The 20,236-nt window shown below is 39.5% G+C and overlaps 1 protein-coding gene across 2 annotated transcripts; it reads left to right on the top strand.

The window, feature by feature from the left end:
- The first annotated feature begins 7 nt into the window (after positions 1–7).
- GDPD1 (glycerophosphodiester phosphodiesterase domain containing 1) lies at positions 8–18,676 on the top strand. Of its 2 annotated transcripts, XM_014953337.1 has the most exons (11): positions 8–282; positions 4,971–5,013; positions 8,882–9,017; positions 9,686–9,731; positions 11,181–11,299; positions 12,097–12,186; positions 13,250–13,383; positions 13,924–13,983; positions 14,647–14,698; positions 15,235–15,310; positions 15,451–18,676. In XM_014953337.1, the coding sequence occupies exons 1-11, from the start codon at positions 147–149 to the stop codon at positions 15,495–15,497; spliced, it is 939 nt and encodes a 312-aa protein (XP_014808823.1). In that variant the 5' UTR covers positions 8–146; the 3' UTR covers positions 15,498–18,676. The 2 variants fall into 2 exon arrangements, with proteins under 2 accessions (XP_014808823.1, XP_014808822.1); XM_014953336.1 differs by lacking the exon at positions 15,451–18,676 and having other exon boundaries at positions 15,235–15,440.
- The last annotated feature ends 1,560 nt before the right edge of the window (positions 18,677–20,236 follow it).

Below are 20,236 nucleotides of genomic sequence, written 5' to 3'. Positions count from 1 at the left end.
TGGCAGCGGCTCCCGCAGCGCCGCCGCCTCGCTGGGAGCCGGCTGCGGGCCGGGCCGGGCCGGGCCAGGCGAGGGGTGGGACGGGACAAGACGGGTGAGGCCGGGCGGAGGAGCGGGGTGGGGTTTAGCCGGCGAAGAGGCGCAGGATGTCGGCCGCGCTGTACGTGCTCTCCACGCTGGGCGGATACGTCCTCACCTCGGCGCTTCTCCTCAAATGTCCGGGGCTGCTCCACCGACCCAAGCGGCAGCGCTTCCGTTGCCGGCACATCTCCCACCGCGGCGGTGAGTGAAGGGGAAAGGGGGGAAAGAGGGCTCGGCTTCCCGCCCTCCCTTTACCTCAGGCGGGTGAAGGCGCTGGCCGGCTCCGGGGGGCTGCAGCCCGCCCTCCTTCCCCCTCTCCCTCCCCGGCTCCGGGCGCTGAGGGGATCCCCTCAGCGATGTCTCCCCTCAGCGATGCCTCCCCGCTCCCTCGGGACGCTTCTCCCCTCAAGGCCTGGGGCGGGCGGGCGCTGCCGGAGCCCCTCCGGGAGGGACGGACGGACGGACGGAGGGTGCTGAGGGGCTGCCGGCTCCCTTTAAACCTTCCTCCCGCAACCTAATTTTAGGTGCCACCTGCTGACCGGTGCTTGATTTCAAAGCCGAATTAATCTCCCAACTCAAAACGCCTCAGCCCGAAAAATTAGCTGTATTTTGCGCGGATGGTTCCCCTCGCAAACTGATATATTTTGTCTCCCTAGTCATTCTGTATTGTGGTATTTCGCTTCCTAACGAGAGCGGCGGTGGCTGTTGCTTGGATCGGGTACGAAGGATCGATCTCTTTGCCTCTCGCTGCCTTGTTTTTTTTTCTGGTTTTAGAAGAAATGCCCGTTTGCTGTGACTCCCCCCCCGGAGTTAATGCCTCGATGCCCTGGTAAAACCCATCTCGTTTCCAGAGTCACATCTCCACGCACCTTGCGCCAGGGCCTTGTGGGTGGGCTGGTGGCTTCTGTCTAAAATAGCTAAAAGATGTTTTTAAAGTTGTTTTTTCCCCCCCCACCACCTTTTCCAAAGCACTGGGAGGAGGAAAAAAAATCCCACAGCAAATCGTATTTTCCTGTTCTTTTCCCTGCTGCCCCATTCAATTAATGAAAACATTGTCAGTCAGTTTTCTAGTTAATATTTTTCCCAAAATTCCCTGGGAGATGTGTCAGATGCTGAGTTTAAGCCGTTTTCAATGTCACATCTAGTGCCAGTTTATGCACTGTCTGATCACAGTTCTAGCCGGTGGTCCTTAACTATTACTACTGCCTTGAATTATTAAAATATAAAAACTAGAGCTGATCTCTTATAGATTTCATTACTTGAATTTCTTTCATTCCATTTATACGACAGATTAAGTTTCTTTATAACTATGGCCTTAAGTATAGCATAAAATGCCCCTTTTGGTTTGGAATGTGCATATTAGCCGTTTCCTGGTAGGTATGTATTTCCATTCAACAAGGAAAGGTCGTCAATTTTGATTGTTACCTGTTTGTTTGTTAATTTGCAAGCTATTAAAAACTTGCGGATGACTTTGTTGGAACTTGCTATGATCTCCTTAATCTTCTTTTCTTCTCACTTCTTTGCAATGACCTTGGTTAAGATACACAGCCTGAAGCCTAGAATGTGTGTGTTTGGGCCAGTTGCACTAAGCTCCATTAGAACAACAGGAAAGCCTTGCTCAATGGGAGGATTATTCATTAGGCGTTCCGAGACAAAGTCCACGGACTTCAAATTGTTCTGTGTTGGCATATATGCTGGGATATACACCTATGGTAGAAGTACAAACTTTAACATCTCAGCAGCTTCTTGCTCGTCAGGTGTCATGAGACTGAAGATTGCTTACCCTTTACTCTCTAAGTATTTACTTTGTAACTTCAGTTCCTGCGGGACTTGAATTCAGGCTTTAGTCATTCTGTAGCTTTAGACTCAGCGTCAGGTTTCCTATTGCATTACTCCTATTAACTCTGGAGATCAAGGTAACACTTGATTTGTTTGGCTTTTTCCTTCCTGAGAGGAAGCCTTGTATGTGAAGTTTTTTAAGTTTATGGGGTTTGATTTTACTTCTTTCTTCGTGCAAGAATTTCCTTATTTCAGTTTATAGCTCACCAGTGGAAGCATCCCTGAATTATTTCTTCATTTCTGCATAATTTTAAAATTGGTCATTTCTGAGATCAATAATTAAGTCTTGATATTCCGTGTTAGAGATCTGTCAATGCCTGATGGTTGGATCCGATGATCGTAAAGGTCCCTTCCAACCTAGACAATTCTATGACTCTGTGCCCACTGCATGGACTGAATTACAGGGTCTTTGAGACAGGGTAGCATGATGATTTTTATGGAATCACAGAATAGTTGAGATTGGAAGGGACTTCTGGAAATTGTCTCATCTGACCAGAGCAGAAGCAACTAGAGCAGGTTGATCAGGACCTTGTCCAGTTAGGTTTTGGATACATCCAAGGATGGAGGCTCCACAACCTCTTCAGGCAGCCTGTTCCAGAGTTTGATCATTCTAAAAAAAAAATATAAATATTTTTTTTCCTATATGTTTATAAACCGAGTTTCCTGTATTTCAGTTTGTTCCCATTGCCTCTTGTCCTTTCCCTGGGCACCACTGAGAAGAGTCTGGCTCAGTCTTCTTTATTCCCTCCCATCCAGTATTTATACATGTTGGTAAGATCCTCCCAGGCCTCTTTTCTCCAGGCTAAACAATTCCAGCACCCTCAGCCTCTCACTGTATGCAAGAATCTCTCATTCCTTAATTTTCACAACCCTTCTCTGGACTTGCTCCAGTAAATCCATGTCTGTCTTGTACTTTGGAGTCCAGAACTGGACACAGGACTTCAGGTGTGGCTTCACCAGTGCAGAATAGATGGGAACAGTCACCTCCCTTGACCTGCTGACAATGTTCTTCCTAACGGGCTTCTTTGCCTGTGTTACAGGATAAAACCCAAAACAACAGAACTTCTAAGGGTCATCTTCTTGATGCAGTGCTTGACATTGACTCCCTCTTGTCCCGTCATGGTCCTTTCAAAGTTAGAGTGCACAATCGTAATCTTTGGATGTGGCCACCTTCGCCACAGGATGCTAAAGTATGCTGGGGAAGGTGATTTCTGGGTGGGAAATGCATGTAGTTCACAACAGAAATGGACAATGTGTGGATCCAGGGGTGCGTTTAAGTAAATAAAATGTCAGAAGCCCTTCAGTCAGCCCAGCCTTTTTATTCTTAAGGAGGGAAGATGACTTAGTACATCAAATCACTTGCTTGTCATAGTTCCCTTTTCAGAGTGTGGTTTGTGAAAAGCCACATTGCTGATTTAGAATTCCTGTTTCAACTGATATCTCAAGTTTTTTCTGCGTTTCCCCAAAACACTACGAGTCAGGCGTTTTGTTGCCAACTGGTTTGACTCACCATACCTACCTCCTTAACACGTGTCTTGTTAGATCAGTCACTTAAAGTTTTATTTCTGGAAATTTCTGCCCAGGAATGTGAGGATACTGTTGGTTTGTTCACAGTTTGAAGACCAACTAATTTCTTTTCATCTCTTTTACTTTTCAGGATGTATGGGGGGATGTATTGTCAGAGTTGATAAGTTATCTAAAACCTCCATTTTTATTGCAGTTAACTTACAACTACTCATCCAGGTCCTACGCAGGTTTTTCCCATCTGTTAGATGACCATCAGAAGTATATGATGAGGTTCTCATGCTCTCCTCTATCCCTCAGTCGCTTTTGCCACTCAGCCTGTTCCTAGTTCTGCAATCAAATTCCATAAAATATCAGTAAATGTCTAATCACAGAAGGTGCTGTGGACTTACCGTATTGGGCTATGTTAAACCCTGCAGATTTTGTCATTGTGATGACAAAGTCTTTTAAGTCTTTCATTTTGTAAACCTACCGATGCAAGTTACCCCAATAACAACAAATTTTCAATTGCTAGTTGCGCGTGCATAGAATTGCGTGGCTTTAATTAAGTAACTAAACACAGACTTGGGTAAGTATGTACTGGTAGTGTCTTGTTAATAGGCAAGGCCTTAGTTGAAGCTTTTATAATTGTTGTTTACAAAGCCTGCCATTCATCACTGTCAAAGAGTAGTTAAAATTTGCATAGATATCCTCATCAGTACATGTGTCTTCCTGAAGTTGTTTTGGTTTTCAGTATGTAACATTGCATATTTTCTGAAGGAGAGAGAAGGCACAACCTTTTCCAGGCTGATTTCAAAGATTTGTATGTAGAGAATGATGGCTTAAGAGTTGCAGAGTTTACTCCTGCCTGAGAGAAAATTAAATTTGCTTGTCCTTTCATTTTTTAACTGGAGTTGATGTGTGTTTCATTCCTTGTGTATGAGACCTCCCTTTGCCAGCAGCATAAACCTTTATTGACAGATTTGTGCTGTTTCAGGAAGTATCCTTGCACTGAAAAAAGAGGTTGTCACCTCTTTGAGCATCAACTGGGTTATGTGTTTAGGGAATATCAGCTTTAGAGAGTCTTCAGTGGTTTTTTTTTTTCTTGGTTGTGTGGGGTTTTTTTCTTTTTCTTTTTCTTTTTGCCCTCTTGTTACCTCTCCTTTTATTACTCCTCCCACTAACTCTGAAGTAGAATTTTGCATAGACTGTCCTGTGCCTGTGGAGCATAGTGTCATAGCCAAATACAACACCTTTAAGGAAAAACAGGGCACTCAACCTCTGGTAAAATAAACACTTCGTTTTGTATATTCAAAGTATTATACAAATCCAAGATAAGTCTTCTCTTTTTTTTTTTTTTTTAATTGTTTTACCTTGAGAAAGCTCTGTCTCTTGGGCCTTCCCAGTAGGTTAGTGGCAACAGGGATTTCTGACAAACGTTTCCTCAAAATATACAAAATTTTTTATCCTTGTTTATTTCTTTCTACTGGGATTGAGGGGAGGAAAAGAATTTTGTACGTGTTCTAGTTTTTTTGTTATTTTTGTAGGTGCTGGAGAGAACCTGGAAAACACGATGGCAGCCTTTCACCAGTGAGTACCAATGGAACAACTAATGCCTAAAGCAGCATTTTTCTCATTTGTCTTCAGTGAGTGAAGCAATCAAGAAAGTTTGGGCTTCTGTCAGGTGTTTGGGGTACAGTGTCTTATTTCTGAAAGTCATCTCCCCTTTGGATGACTCCTGTGGATTGCTAAATTACTCCAATTTAAACAAGAAGGAATTGGGATACTGCAAACTGTGGTTTGTACACAGTGATATGGTGGATTGGCAATTTTAAATAAAACTCTTGAGGCCTGATTCTTCCTGTTCTAGCTAACAAAACGTGAAACAATACTGCTTCCATGTTTAACGGCGGTTACTTCCATTAGTTTATTTCTCATTATAAAGCTATTTTTCATAGCTAATGTCATACACTGTTTTTTAATAGATACCTTTGAGAAACATCAATGTATTTCAGATTGTAGCCTATATCAATATGCTAATTAGTACACAAGACTGGATTTCAGCAAGTCTGAATCTGTTGACTGCTATTACAGCTGTAAGCAGTTCTCTTAGATATTTCAGTTTCATAGCATGCAGTTCCCTCCTTTCTATATAAAGTTAATAATTTGTCTCCTAGAATTATTGTGACTGAAATCCTAATGTTAACTGACTTTTAATGCACCGACTGTAAAGCTACTAAAAATGTTAGTGTTATGTTTTTTCCCCTTTCATATACATACTTCATTTGCACAGTGTGTGAAAGCCTCTTATCTAGGGGTTTAAAATTGAGTTGGTACTGGAAAGCCTTTTAAGCCTCCAGCATTTAAGTAGTGAATTCTAACAAGGTCCTCAAAGGCATTTGAAAAAGCAGCATATCTAAAACTCCAGCTGCCAACGAGCAGTGACCGAATTATGCAGGCTTCTCTTTGTGGTGTTTGAGGTTTTTTAATTTGCTTTGTGCTAAGTAGCCTCATCAGTTTGCACATTTCCTTGCAGGCTGAGGAGTGCCAGCTCTCCCAACCAAACAGTGCTATTGAAAGTACTGCAGTATTTTCTATCTCCATGGAAGCTTAGCATAGTTTTGTGGTTTTTTCCTGCTGGCCTGCCTTTTTTCAAGTCTGTTACCACAGTTTCTGGGAAGTGCTGCTTTTTTTTTTTTTTTAACCATTTCTTAATTTTTGTTTGTTTAGTATTATACTGTTTTTATATGTATAGTGCTCTTATAAAGTTTTACCATGACCTATTTTTATTCCCAGAAGTAAGCTGTGGTACTGGGAGTCAAATCATGTTTTGTGAAAATACAGACATTTGTCTCTTTTCTGACCATTTTAATTATTTTACAACCATAGTGTAGCAAATGTGTTGAGGTCCACTTTTCGAACTCATCTCAACTGCCGATAGCAAAGTTCATTACTTGGTTTGAGATTATCTTGGCTGAATAACAAGGGTGTATTACTTCTGCAGAAAAGCACAGCCAGAGTGATTCCCTTGTGTTAGGCAGTAGAAGGTGTTCTGGCTTCCTCTGTGGAGGGATAAAGGCTTTGTCCTTCCCATCTGCTCATTCCTGGTAAGCTAGCAAAAGGAATTGGGTAGAAAATTGGTGATCTGCATGGTGAAAGATTATCTGGATTGGCTCAGGCGGCTGTTATGAACTAATCAATTTCTAACCCATCAGATGGAGCCAAATTGGGCATGCCTGTGAGAGCTGCTCCTGCAGGTTTGGACAAGCAGACACGTCTGACCATTGATGTCGGTGAATCCAAAAGAGATTGCTTGTCTGCAGCATAAAACCTACCCCTAATCTGGATTCAGATTTTAAAATAACTGATTCTAAGCTAAAAGAGACAACAGTGTCTTAAAATATTTGGGGGTCTGACAAAAAAGATGTCATAAGAATTTAATTAACAGTTTAATTGTTCCTAATGCAGCCACGTACTTTAGCATTGTCTTGACAGGAAGCTACTAAATAAACTCTTCAGATAATTTCTCATTGTATTTCCTCTTCTTTTATGAACATACTTTGTTTAGAGAGAACGTTTTAAACACTGTAGTTACCATAGTGAAAGTACTGATCAACTTTGTACTTATAAACTCTTCATAATGCTACGTTAGACACTGCCTAATAGAATTTATTTCCCAAGGTAAGGCTTTTCTTATGTATTTCCTGGTATGTCATTTTACTTGAAAACAGTTAAACACAAACAGAGCTCTAGCATCCTAATTTGCAAATGTGAGCCTGCTTCAAAACTTAAGTTTTGGAGCAGTTGGATCTGAACCCAGCACATTCTTCTGAATCTGGAGAACATCTGGAGTCTTCTGTGGAGTGATCTAGATTTGATGCGTTGCTACAGAACTGCAAAAAAGCCTGATTTTCAGCTGAAAAAAAACCCTCAGCACTTTAAAAAACCTTATTTAGCAGCAAGTTGTTAGTAAGAGCCTGGCAGATTCTCAAATTTGTTAACAAGGCAAGTTGTTGTTCTCCTTTTTCTATGCAGCATCAGTCCAGAGTTTCTCAAGTGGTAATATTTCTAATAAATTATGCTGGTTAAAAGAGAATACATGGTACTAGATGGGAACACTCATCTACAAATTTGGCAAATCTCCTGTAGCGTATTTGGAGATGCTTTTCCTCAGGAGGGAAAATTACACAGAACAGGCTGTATCTTCCACATGTAATAGGATTTTGTTCCTCGCCTAATTCTTAATTAGTGGCACTGGAAAACAGTTAACAAATTGGTTTTAATTTGACAACCCCCTTCTTGATCATTATCCCAGCTGGACCAGAAATTACGTTAAACACTTATGGGAGTATGGTTGGTTTGGGTTTGGTTTTTTTTTTTTTTGTTATTGCATTTGTGAATGTTTATGGCATGTCTGTATTTCAGCAGTCGATAAAGCCTTTTTCTTAAGGAAAAGGCTGTTACTGAAGTCTTAGAGCTTTGGGTCCAGTATAGACTGTACTCACAGGTCTTCTAGGTTTGTTTGTAGGTGGATGAAAAGAACAGCCCAGTGTTTTGCAGGAAGTGTTCAGACTTCAGGCTGGGACTTCTAGCTGTCTGCTGGAATGGTACCTTCTGAGTATCTTTCCTAGTGAAATGAACAATTCACTACTTGTTGGAGTAAAGCTTAGTTTTTGTGTTCTGGTTTGATGCTTCGTGTACTTACTTTTCATTAGTAGTATTACTACTTTCTGCTTTCTTTTACACCTCCTCCTGTGAGCTAAGCTTCTGTAGAGTGGATTTGAGATTGGATTAGAACTTTTCAAAGCAGTGGATTGAAACAGAAATAGCTATTTTTCTTTGAAAAATATGGCTGGGTGGTTTAGTGTTGTTTTTTTTTAAATAAAACTTTTCCTTAAAATAATAACAAATATTTTTTTAAATGTAATTTTTCTAGCCAAAAGCCTGAAAGCCCCATTGCTAATTTCCTGATCTATCCATTCTTGGTTAACTTAAGTTAAGAAAAGGCTTTCACATCTCTGTTGTTCGATGGTTATGCTTACCACAGAATTGATTACTTTTTTGAAAGAGCTCGCTTCTTCCAATGGTAAACATGCTGAAACTAATAAACATCACACTCAAAATTCTGCAACAGTAGGTTAGAAGTAGGTTTCTCAATCCTGAGGTGGAAGGCTGCAATCACAGATGTGCTGCTGGATTTCTGTGGAAGACAGAGCCAAAGCTCCTGAGTTCAAATCCCATCTCTGATTTGTGATACGTTGTTTGCTCTTGCATCAGCTTTCCCACTGCAGCAGCCTTACTTGCTTCTGGCTTTGCAGCAAGATTGTGAGGATCCGTTGCATCATGAAGCATCTAAAGTACCCTCACTGAGATTAGTTTGGTTGAATAACATGTATGTGTTAGGTTTGGACCTGAATGAGCTATGTGTGTGGTTCAAGGCAGACTTCTTTGCTTCCAGTGCGGTTAATTTAGGAACGGACATGTTGGAGCTGGATTGTCACCTGACGAAAGATGAGCAAGTGGTTGTGTCCCATGATGAGAACCTGAAGAGATCAACAGGAGTTGATGTCAACATATCCGACCTCAAATACTCTGTAAGTTGAAGAATGAACGTTAGTGCTAGATGATGTTTAAAAATGTGTTTGTAGAGTGGCCGGGGAAGGTTGCGCGCGCGTGTGTGTGTGTTCAGCTAGTATCCAAAATCTAAGGAGGGGATTCACCTTGTCTGACTGAAAAAAGGTTAACTAGGTTAACTGTGTAGTCCACGGAGAAAACCTGGCACATTTCCAGAGGGTGATTAACCAATCCAGTAGTGGGCTGGATGAATAGCTTTCTGGAGGTGGGCCTGTGTTGCCATACTGATGATAAAGGAAGCTTCATCAACAAGCTCCTTCTTGCATGACCAGCTTTTTCATGGGAAAACGGGTAGATGCACCCCACCAGCATTGACAGTTTTTACAGAACTGCCTTTCCATCTGATATTTAAGTGGAATTCTCAGAATTTATGGACAGGCATCTGGAAAAACGTTGCTTCACTCAGCTACAGGTAACTCAAGTCTAAGAATGCCAAATAGTTCAAGTAAGAATAAACATGTTGCTTCTAAATCACATTTTGGGCAAGAAGATTTACCAAAAAAATAGTATTTCTGTCTTCAAAGATAACTTGCAAGGCTTATGGATTATATTTTTTTGTATTTTTTGAGAGAAGGCATGATTATATCCCTGCATTTGAATTAGTGTTCCATTTCCCATTATTTTTAAGGAACTTCCACCATATCTCTGCAAGTTGGATGTCACGTTTCAGAAAGGTAAGTTTTTGTCTTTTGCTGTTTCAATTTGCAGTAACTAATTTTCCATTATTATAGTGTGGCAATTTTTTGATAAGAGAAGTTTTAAAAGGAAAATGTAATCCTAGCTTTAGAAACCAAAATATGCTTTTTTCCTTTTTGATAAGAGAAGTTTTAAAAGGAAAATATAATCCTAGCTTTAGAAACCAAGATATGCTTTTTTTCCATACTGGTTGACAGTGACTAAGTTTAAGATGTAAGATATCTTTCTCCAAGTAAAATTTCAATTATTTGCTTGTCTGCTTCATACAGCTGCTTTTCAGTTCCCATGGGAGGTCTTCAGAGAGTACTGACTGAAAATTTGTTGTTCCAAAAATGAAGAGAAGGCTGAGAGTTGTTTTACAACTCTGATGTCATTGTGCTTGTGCACTCTGGGCTTGAAGTACTACAAGGTGTCAGATAATACAGACATTTTCAGAGGGGTGAATGCAAAGAGTCATAGTTACTCTGTATAGCTTAAAGTTGAGTAGCAATCTTGCTGCAAGAGAGGAAAACCTAGAAAAAACGTAACCTGTTTTCTTATGAAAAATATGATTTGTGGGACTGTGATTTGAGTAAAGCACACTGAGAGCACTTCCACCTGTAAAAGGCTTCTGGAAATTATATCAGGTGTGTTTGCTCGAGGGCCTTTGTAGCTATCTTGTGTAGCCTACCCGTATTCGAATTACCCAGCAAGGAAATGTTGTGTTAAACTTTTCTTTTCAAAATTGCAAAATACTTAAAATGCACTAAGAGGAGATCCATGACATGTTATTTTCATGTGTATATATCTTCTGTTTATGCACAATAATACAAATTTTGTTCATGTACAATACTACAAAGAGATGGATGATCATCTTCAGTTAACTCCCTGGAGCCACAAGCCGTTTCAGGCAATAAAATTTGGGGGGTGTGTCTTCTGTTCCATTTACTCATTATGCTTCTCCAGTAAATTTTCCTAGAAGGATGAGGTTTTCTCACTTGGTCTCATTTCATATTAATCTCATTGCATTTGGTACGTGGTAACTGAGCCCATGTTTGCTATTTTGAGATTTTAACGATGACTGCACTCCTACTGTTGCTAAAGAATGTCTGAATTTATGAAGTTCAAAGCTGAACATACAGTATGCTTACAGCATTTTCATTACAGAAGTGAGCTTATCATAATTAATTGCAACACTCTGAGTGAAGTAAATTTTTTTTTTAGTTAAAAAAATTGCTGATTACGGGAACTATACATTACGTTTAGCAGAAGTGAGCTTATCATAATTAATTGCAACTCTCTGAGTGAAGTAAATTTTTTTTTAGTTAAAAAATTGCTGATTATGGGAACTATACATTACTTTCACTTTTAAGTGCTCTGACATCTCAGCTTTTATCTGCAGTGTATTAAAAGTGGTCACAAAAGCATCAATGTTCTCGTTTCCCCAGAATGTCACTGTGAGGGAAAAGACAACCGTATTCCGCTCCTGAAAGAGGTGTTTGAGGCATTTCCACAAACTCCCGTCAACATTGACATCAAAGTGAACAACAATGTGTTGATCAGAAAGGTACACGAAAATCTACACTGAGCTGAGACTGAATGTCATGTAAATGATGTTGAAATTCCAAAAGAAAAGTTTCTTGGAGTTGCTAGCAGTCTGTGGCACTAAAATCTGTGTCCTTGGAGTGCTTCATCCTTCATATGTTAGATCTTGCTCCGTGGATCATAGAATCATAGAATGGTTTGAGTTGGAAGGGACCTCAAAGATCATCGAGTTCCAACCCCCTGCCCTGGGCAGGGACACCTCCCACCAGACCAGGTTGCCTAAAGCCCCATCCAGCCTGGCCTTGAACCCCTCCAGGGATGGGGCATTAGGTAATACAGAAGGTGGAGAAGTGATTTTGTACAAGATATTCAGCAAACAGCTCTTTACTGACCCTTTATTTTGACATGAACTGGACACTATGCTACTAGAGATGTGTTTGTTCTGTACTTCACACCGGGGTGTCTTCTTATGGACCGTTGCCTACCAAAGCAGCATAAAAACATGGTGTCAGTGTAAAGATAAAAAGAGAAAATCTGCTCTCTCTCAGATGCTACTTTGCTATCTAGTTTGCTTAAGCTATGTAGGGTTTTTTGTAGGTGTAATGCTCTTCCCTTGTATCTGTTGACCTGAACGCCTGTTTCTTCCCAGTCAAAGCAGCACAATCATCCTGAGTTGGGAGAGTGTACAGAAGAGCTATCTTTTCTGTAACGACTGTGGTGGAGTAGGAATTATGTAGAGCAAGTAGATTTCCAGTTATATAATGCTGCTGAATAATTTTCAGTGAATACACGTTAGCGTTCTGCTTTTTTATATTGCAGGTTTCTGAGCTGGTGAGTCAGTATAAGCGAGAGCACTTGACGGTATGGGGGAATGCAAATTATGAGGTTGTATCCAAGTGTCTTAAGGAGGTAAGAAGGAGCCCAAGCTAAGCTTCATTCTTGCCTGCTTGTTACTGCGTGGCAATAAAATACACGGAAAAGCACCCTGCAAATCCAGATCCAGCCAGCAATGCCAGGCTTTCTGATGTGACGGGAGATTTTACACTTAGGTTGTATTCTGCTTCCTACACCATTACAATAAACCAAGCACAGTTAACACCCATATACTCTGCAATAAAACACTTGAGGAATTAAACTTCATCATGTTTTATTCTTGTTCTATAAAATATAGGGTGTTATGACTCTATGCCAGGAACTCTTAGAGCCTGTTTTGCACATCATTCATCTGGTACAAAAGCAATTTTTCTAAGGGTTGCTTATTGTGTGTTTCTTTTTAATGAAAATAATGGATGTGGCCACTAGTAGACACACCGTTATATTAATATAAAGCTATTTTACAGCTACAGATTCTATTCCTTTTTGTGCAGAGGAATTGTACAATTTAGAATTAAATTAAAATTGTGCTTAGTCGGAAGGAGTTACGCATCTGAGTGAAATTGATCTAGTTGAGAGTACAGATACTGTTCTGATTTATCTGTGTAGGACAGTGCACCATTTCCTACCTGAACAGCAGTTACATTTGTTCATTTTCATAGCATCAACGCCCAGATATTTTGGTGCATAAACAGCATCTTTAAAAATGTGTTGTGAAGTGAGTTCCTGTGATACCAAACTGTAACAAATGCTGTGTTAAAGCACAGCTTGTTCTTTGTGGTAATACTAATCTAAGAGAAAATGCTGCGTAGTGGGATGCAGTCTGGAAAGGTGATGAAGGCAGGTAACAAAAGCAATACTGTGACAGTGAAACTTTACCCTTCCAGGTCCCAGTGCCCCTCCAAATTGTGTAAAACCTTGGATTACAAGCTACCTGAAAGAGTAATTTAAATTCAGTGTCAGGTCTACAATAAAGAGTTGACAGCCTAATCTTTAGGTGCAAGTGCTAAACTTTAATGCATTGATGAGTAAATTTAATTGCAACAGTCTCAACAATCTACCAAGATAATTTAAAGTCTTTCTTTCCCGGTTCCTGCAGAACGCTGACATTCCCATCATCTTCTGTCTGCAACGTGTCCTCCTGCTTCTTGGTCTCTTCTACACAGGTCTGCTGCCATTCATTCCTTTCAAGGAAGAATTCTTGGAAATTCCCATGCCTTCCATCATCCTCAAGTGAGTGAGAGTCTGCCGGTGGGTGCTGCACTGAAGTGGTAGCTTGGGCACTGGTTTAGTCGCTATCCTCAGGCTGAGGATACTATTTTGTTAGTTTAGGCACTTTTGTATATTCCTAAGAGAAAGCTGTGCAAATCTGCTCCTCTGTGTTTAACCTGTCTCTTGCCAGCTCCGACTTCCTCACTTGTGTATATTGATGTTTCCTGTTTATAGCATCTCCTGTAAATACTGTCTTCATGCAGCTGCCTTTACAAAGGAGCTTGTGCTGATGCTGTTAGGTAGTAATACGTAGCAGTGCTCTACAAATAGCTAATTTTTGCCCTTTCCTCCCTCTCTTTTGAAGGAGATTGCTGCTGCTTCTCTTAAATGTAGCACATTTCTCTTGTGTAACCCAATTCTAAGTCACAGTCTTACACAGTGAAATTACTGCACTAATTTGAGAAACTGCAAGATTAATTCTTCGTGTTCCTTTTGCAGGAACATCTCAAATAATACTTCAAGCTGTGCTCCGGTAATTTTTTGTTTCCTCTTCCTCAACAGGCTGAAAGAACCTCAGAAGATTACAAGAAGCCAGAAATTTGTTATCTGGCTAGCTGACACGTAAGATTTTATTCTTATTAAATCTTTATTTATATTTTGCCTCTGTATTAACAGTTGGCTCAAGCAACTAAGACTAGGTATTGCTACAGCTACTTGGTATGTTGCAATTTTTTTTCAGTTTCTTCTAGCTTTTTTGTCAGCACAGCATAAATCATATCCACATCTTACATAGGTGTTCCTGGATGCTTTTATTTTTCATGCTGAAACATACTGAGGTGCGGTAACAGTGGGCCTTATTCCAATTTAGTCTATTTAGTTTGTGTCGTTAAGTGTGTTTAGTTAATTAGCCTGCAAGTAGATTCAGAGTGTGACTTTTCATGGGATTGTGACTGTTTCATAGTGTTGTCAGAGGAAATACTGTTTGGCTCACGTGGAACACATAGCATTTTAAGAGTATTTGTGCTTCAGAGGCAACTGAAGGAGTCGTCTGCTGGGTTTGATCTTCAGCAAAGTTGATGCAAATATCCATTTCTGGGTATCTGTGTTAACCAGCCTTGAGTTGCTTGAACTAAAAGTTTTCTATAATGAGGTTTCTAATGACTTTCTTGTGGAAAAAAAATGAATCTAAATGCTGTATGGAAAACTTATTATAGAACACCAACAAACATTGAAAAATTCATATATACTTTGAGTTCTTAAATGATGTTGTTCTCCTTTCTGCAGATTGCTAATGCGGAAAGCACTTTTTGACCACCTCACTGCTCGGGGCATTCAGGTACAGTGTGGCAAAGCTAAAGGAGATGTGCTTTGAACCTAGTGAGAATTTGAACCAGCCTTAAGATGGGTTCATGTTCTCCCCAACACCTTCAGTTGTGTTGCCAGTTTATGCTGTTATATTTGCAGTTCAGTAGTTGCAAAGGAGGAATTGTGTGCTTGGAAGAAGACTCTTTAATTTAAATCCCCTTAAGATTATTTTTTTCTTCCACTTCAGACTTAAGCCTACAAAATCTGTTAAACTGCTTACCTATTTTGGGCTTTTCACAAAATAATATTTTGACTGGTGGAAGTATCTGCAATGAAATGGGGGTGGAGTCACCTCTAGAAAATGCCCCTTTTAGGAGGGCAAGGGGGGAGTGGTTGGATATGTTTGTGTGCATGTCTTTGGCATCACAGTGTCATCATCATTTATAATTTTAAATATATGTGCCATCATGTCTCTCACATGAAACAATTTAGGTCAAGAGTCACCTTTTTTTTTAAAAAAAAATTTGAGTATTTCCCATAATAATTTGTCTTTATCTCCCCTTACAGGTGTATATTTGGGTACTGAATGAAGAACAAGAATACAAGAGGGCGTTTGATCTGGGAGCAACCGGAGTGATGACAGATTATCCAACAAAACTTAAGGAGTTTTTACACAATTATCCAGCATAAAGGAAGAAAACCGAGGAGGTTCTTGCAGAATAGCTTGAGAGCCAAGGATTTTCTTCAAAAAAAAAAAAAATTTGAAAAAAAAAGTGATGACAGATTATCCAACAAAACTTAAGGAGTTTTTACACAATTATCCAGCATAAAGGAAGAAAACCGAGGAGGTTCTTGCAGAATAGCTTGAGAGCCAAGGATTTTCTTAAAAAAAAAAAAAAATTTGAAAAAAAAAAAAAAGAGCAGCATACACAGATCATTCTTTGAAAGATGTAATTGGATGATCTATTACCTTGTTGTCAAGTTGCTACCTAATGTAAAGGTTGTCTATTTATTTTAAAACTTTAATTACATAGTTTACATTTGTAAATAGCTCGTTTAGCAACGGTGCACTTCACAAGTAGCGATGACTAGAAAGAAAGTTGCTGGGTAGGAAACCTGTAGATAATAAGTGTTATTTTACCTGTCACAAATATCCCTAAGCAGATATCAAGACATGTCAGTTATTCCAGTTTTATATTCTAGTGGGCAGAAACTAAAGAATTTCTGAAAATGTACGCTGTGTATGCATCTCTTGTGTTGCTTTCAGTTTTCAGATAACTTGTAGGACAAAAAAGAAAAGCACAGGAGAAACAGAAGGCAGACTCTGTGGGTAGGCAGATGGTTTAGCCTGTGGAGTGTAGTCAGTGAAGGCGGTCACTTTTTTATCAGATTAGCTCACTTGGTCAGTATAGATTTACTCCATTATTCTTACTGATAAGAATGTTGAGTTTGAGTTGTGATTGTATTTAGATTCCTTTCTGATGTGATGATAATAGCGTGATTTACTGGTCAAGGCTACATTTGCCTCTGGTTCTGACCTGCCTGTCAGGCTGCCGTGGCATGGCAGTAGTTAGCTTTCCAGAAAGGAAGATTGCACTTATTACACTTTCTTTGAAGTAGTCTTTTCACAAAGGAAACCAATGTTCTTGCACATTTGTAGTTCTAACATCTGTTGGCTTGGTGAATGGGAAGTTGTTTTTTGGGTGAGGGCCCAAAGAAGACTCAGTTTGGTCAGGAGTTTCAGGAACAAGTTAAAATGTTCCTGTTAAACGAATTCACCCAAAACAGATTTATATGAATACATACGAAAGGAGCAAGTGTCAGTCTTGGGGTGCTTGTAAATTTTAGTCTTTTCTCTCTGCAAAAGTACATTCAATATTCACTAAAGTTTATGCGCATGGACATGGAAGTCACTCTACTGGCAAAAGCCATGAAACCCCAAGTGTAATGAAATGGGGTTTGATAAGAATGTATTTCGGGGAGCTTACATGCTGTTCTGTCATTGTCAACAGGTGTTATGTGTGTGTCAAACAGGTTTGAGCCTGCCACGCCTGCGTGCTTTGGTGTTGTCATGCTAGTGGTAGGGGTTTTCAGAAGGAATCTGATTACTGTAGCTTAATTATACACAATGACATGTATAAAGCTCAGTCATCTAATCATCAGATACTGCTGGAACAAAACTATGGTTTAGTGATAGTATCTACTTCTTTAAGGAACTTTATGTGAAAATCATGGACCTTAATAACAAATATAGTACCCAGATGCAAGAGTATATTTACTGCAAGATATACTCACTGTTAGAAAAACTTGAAAAGTAATTTTTTTCCCTCACTAGCTCGGATTTGGAAGGGCTGTTTTGTCACTCCACTGGCTGCTGTGCCATCCTTGTAATCATGGAGCATCTTTGCCATTTCATTATGTTTCTCAGTAGGCTGTCAGTGTTAGAATGTCAAGTCCATCTGGATGGATAATATTTGTACATTATAATTCCTTTCTGAGGAATATTTCTACGTGGATGAAGTGGAAGAAACTACTGCATTTACCATTTAAGTGAACACGTGATGATGGTAGCAAAGGAGTTAATGGTGTCCTTCTAAATATCTGCCTGGTTAAGATGGCTGTAAATTCAATTTCCTCTTAATCAGGCTGGTTGCTCGTTGAATGGAAGAGAGGGAAATGTAACTTCCTCCTAACTGTTCATAGGAAAAAAGATGAAATTATTTATTATGCACTAAGTTTTTTGTTTCCCTTTCAGACCAGTTATGTCCAGTCAGGTAACTGCTAATAATTAGGCTAGTCATAGTTCTGCTGCTTTCCGTAGACACAGAATAGTTGCAGAATAGGCTCCATATACAGCTCAGTAGGTAAATTAAAAACTGTCTTAATTTGGTTTACTAACCAGTGTGGAGCTCCAGACAGTTTTTATGCAGTGTGATTTTCTTCAACTCAATTTTATTGCTATTGAATTTCCAACACGGACGCCTAGATTAAGATGCAACTATAATTCTGGTTTTAGACAATCCTACCAAATAGCACTTACACATTAAATTTTTTTTAGGCTAGGAAAAGTGAAGTTTTAAAATACCAGTCTTGATTTCTGGATTTGATCTCTCAAGGGACAGGTGATGACTCAGTTTCTCCCAAGTTGCCCTCGTCACTGGATAAATAAGCTATTTTACTTTATTATATTGAATGACAAAGCACAGTTATTGAAATGAAAAACTTATGGTTTTTTAATTTCATTTTAAGCTTTTTCATCTTTCTCTCTAGCAATGGTGTTGGAAACTTCTGCCTTCAAAGATGCTCAATGCATTTTTAAACCACTAGTCTTCCTACATCTGATGTAGCTTTTGACTGTGCTGTTTATACATGACCTCTCTTTGATAAATCTGTCTGAAATTTGAGTCAAGTTACGCGGGAGGGAAGGGGTTCAGGACTGGAAAAGCTGCTGAATTTATTCAGTCATCCACTTGGGCTTTAGTACAAGAGCTGGAGTTTGATCTCTGGAGACAGATAGTGTTGCATGGATGGGGCTGTGAATTTGAGCACCAATGCACCAGGGCTGAGGCCATGATAACTGTTTGTAACAAAAGAACATGGAATTGAGGTAACTGTAGAATGTTTGTTCTATCAAATCATTGTTTTGAATATTCCAGAACTTACTGTGTGATTTTTAAACCACTTGTACAGAAAAGCATTTGTTGAGAACTTGCACAGCTGTCCAGGATGATGTTTGGTTAATCTCTCTCTCCAAGGAGAGATTTCTTTTCAGGTACTTTTAACTCCTAAGTATTGTTTAACACTTACTGTGTTCTCAACCCAGTTGCAAAATACTTTATGTATGAAGGATGCTGCATGTATTTCATGCACTTTTAATTTGCAGAAAGTCTTGTGGACCTCTCTAGCTCCAAATCTATGAAGTGATTTTTCTTTTCTTGTAAAGAAAGACTGATGCTCTTGAAATGTGACACATTAAAACATCTTTGCTCATAAAAGATCTAAGACTAAATACTTATTGATTGTGACTTCTTTGTCTACAATTTCGGAGACTATGATATTATAGTGGAGTAAATATTGAGCTTTAGATGATGGTCTTTTTAACATGGATGGGGTTGCTGAAAAGAAGGGGGTGTCTCATGTACTCTGAACTCTGTACATGTCTCATGTACTCTTAATTTTTGGCAATGATACTGATTTTCTCATATAGTAGTTGTAGCATCTGCAATTACATACAGGTAATTGAAGCCTGCAGGAGACTTAAGCCTGCCTTCTCCACGTGCACACCAACTTGTCGGTAAAACTCCTTGAAGTCAATTCAAATTTGATTTTTTTTTCTGTAATTTATTTTAAGACAGAAACAGTAGTAGATAAACATGGTCAGAAGCAGTCCTGTATGCAGTGCTAGAGAATGGTGCAGAGATTTCTGCTGGCTCAGCAGTGCAGTATGTGTTATCTCCTCGTTTCTTCCCAACAGAGGTCTATCTGCAGAGCAGGCATCACATGCTTCAAAGCAGGCAGCTTGTTCTGAACCCCTGAAAACTCAAACAATCCACATTTCAGCTGGGAGAAGGCTGGGAAGGTGTACAAATTGGGTACTAAACTCTTGAAATTTTACTTTATTCAGTTTGAAGTAGACGGGTTTTGTGTAATAAAGGTAGGGGGAGAAACAAGGATGAAGATCCCTCATTCTCTGTACATGTTTTTGCCAGAAGCATCTTTAAATGTAAAGAACTGGCAAATTCTGTCTCCTTGTCTGGGACCATAGCACCTTTATCTTCAAATGGAGTCTGTAGTTCTGCGTGGATGAAAACAGCAAGTGGGGAAAGAGCTAAGAAATGCTTCTTACTGTAATAATATTTTGAGAAATATTACATATGCTGGCGCTTCCACAGCCGTGCTCAGAAGTGGTTGCGTGAGAGCACTGGCCTTTGCACTTCAGTATAAAAATGGCTGGCTGCATCAGAGCTGCTTTCTGATTATTTATTTTTAGAAATCATGATCCTTAATTCCCAAGCACAGTAATGCATGCCTAAATAAATACCAGCTCTTTTGCTTGGGGGATGTGTCTTTCTTTTTTTTTTTTTTTTTTTTTTAAGTATACTGTCTGATGCTCATCCAATTTCGTGATGTCTTTTTTTTTTTTTTTTTTTTTTTTGGGGGGTGTTTTTTTTTTTTTTTTTTTTTTTTTTTTTAAGTATACTGTCTGATGCTCATCCAATTTCGTGATGGCCCAATTCTGGCAGCGTCAGAAGGTTTTGTGTGTGCACATTTATAACATATCGGGTCAGGTTTTTGGAAACACTGACAAAATCATCTTAAGTAGCCTGGTTCTGGGCATCTGCTCTGACCTATAATGGGGCTCACTGGTTTAATTACAGAATGTAGCCTGTTCACAGATGTGGAGGGTATCGTGTCCTGCCTGTGTATGTGCATCATATCCAAAATGAATGGGGGAAATGAAAGTGTAAGATATGGCAGCAGAGGAACTGGCCTAGGAGTGAAATGAAAGCCTTTGTTGTAAAAGGGCTTTATCTGCTTTTTTCACTCAGTTAACAACCATAATTTTCTA

Source organism: Calidris pugnax, unplaced genomic scaffold, assembly GCF_001431845.1.
Source record: "Calidris pugnax isolate Ruff unplaced genomic scaffold, ASM143184v1 scaffold133, whole genome shotgun sequence".
Classification (NCBI taxonomy): Eukaryota; Metazoa; Chordata; class Aves; order Charadriiformes; family Scolopacidae; genus Calidris; species Calidris pugnax.
The sequence above is the reverse complement of the archived record's forward strand: the minus strand, read 5'-3'. Positions and strand labels throughout refer to the sequence as shown.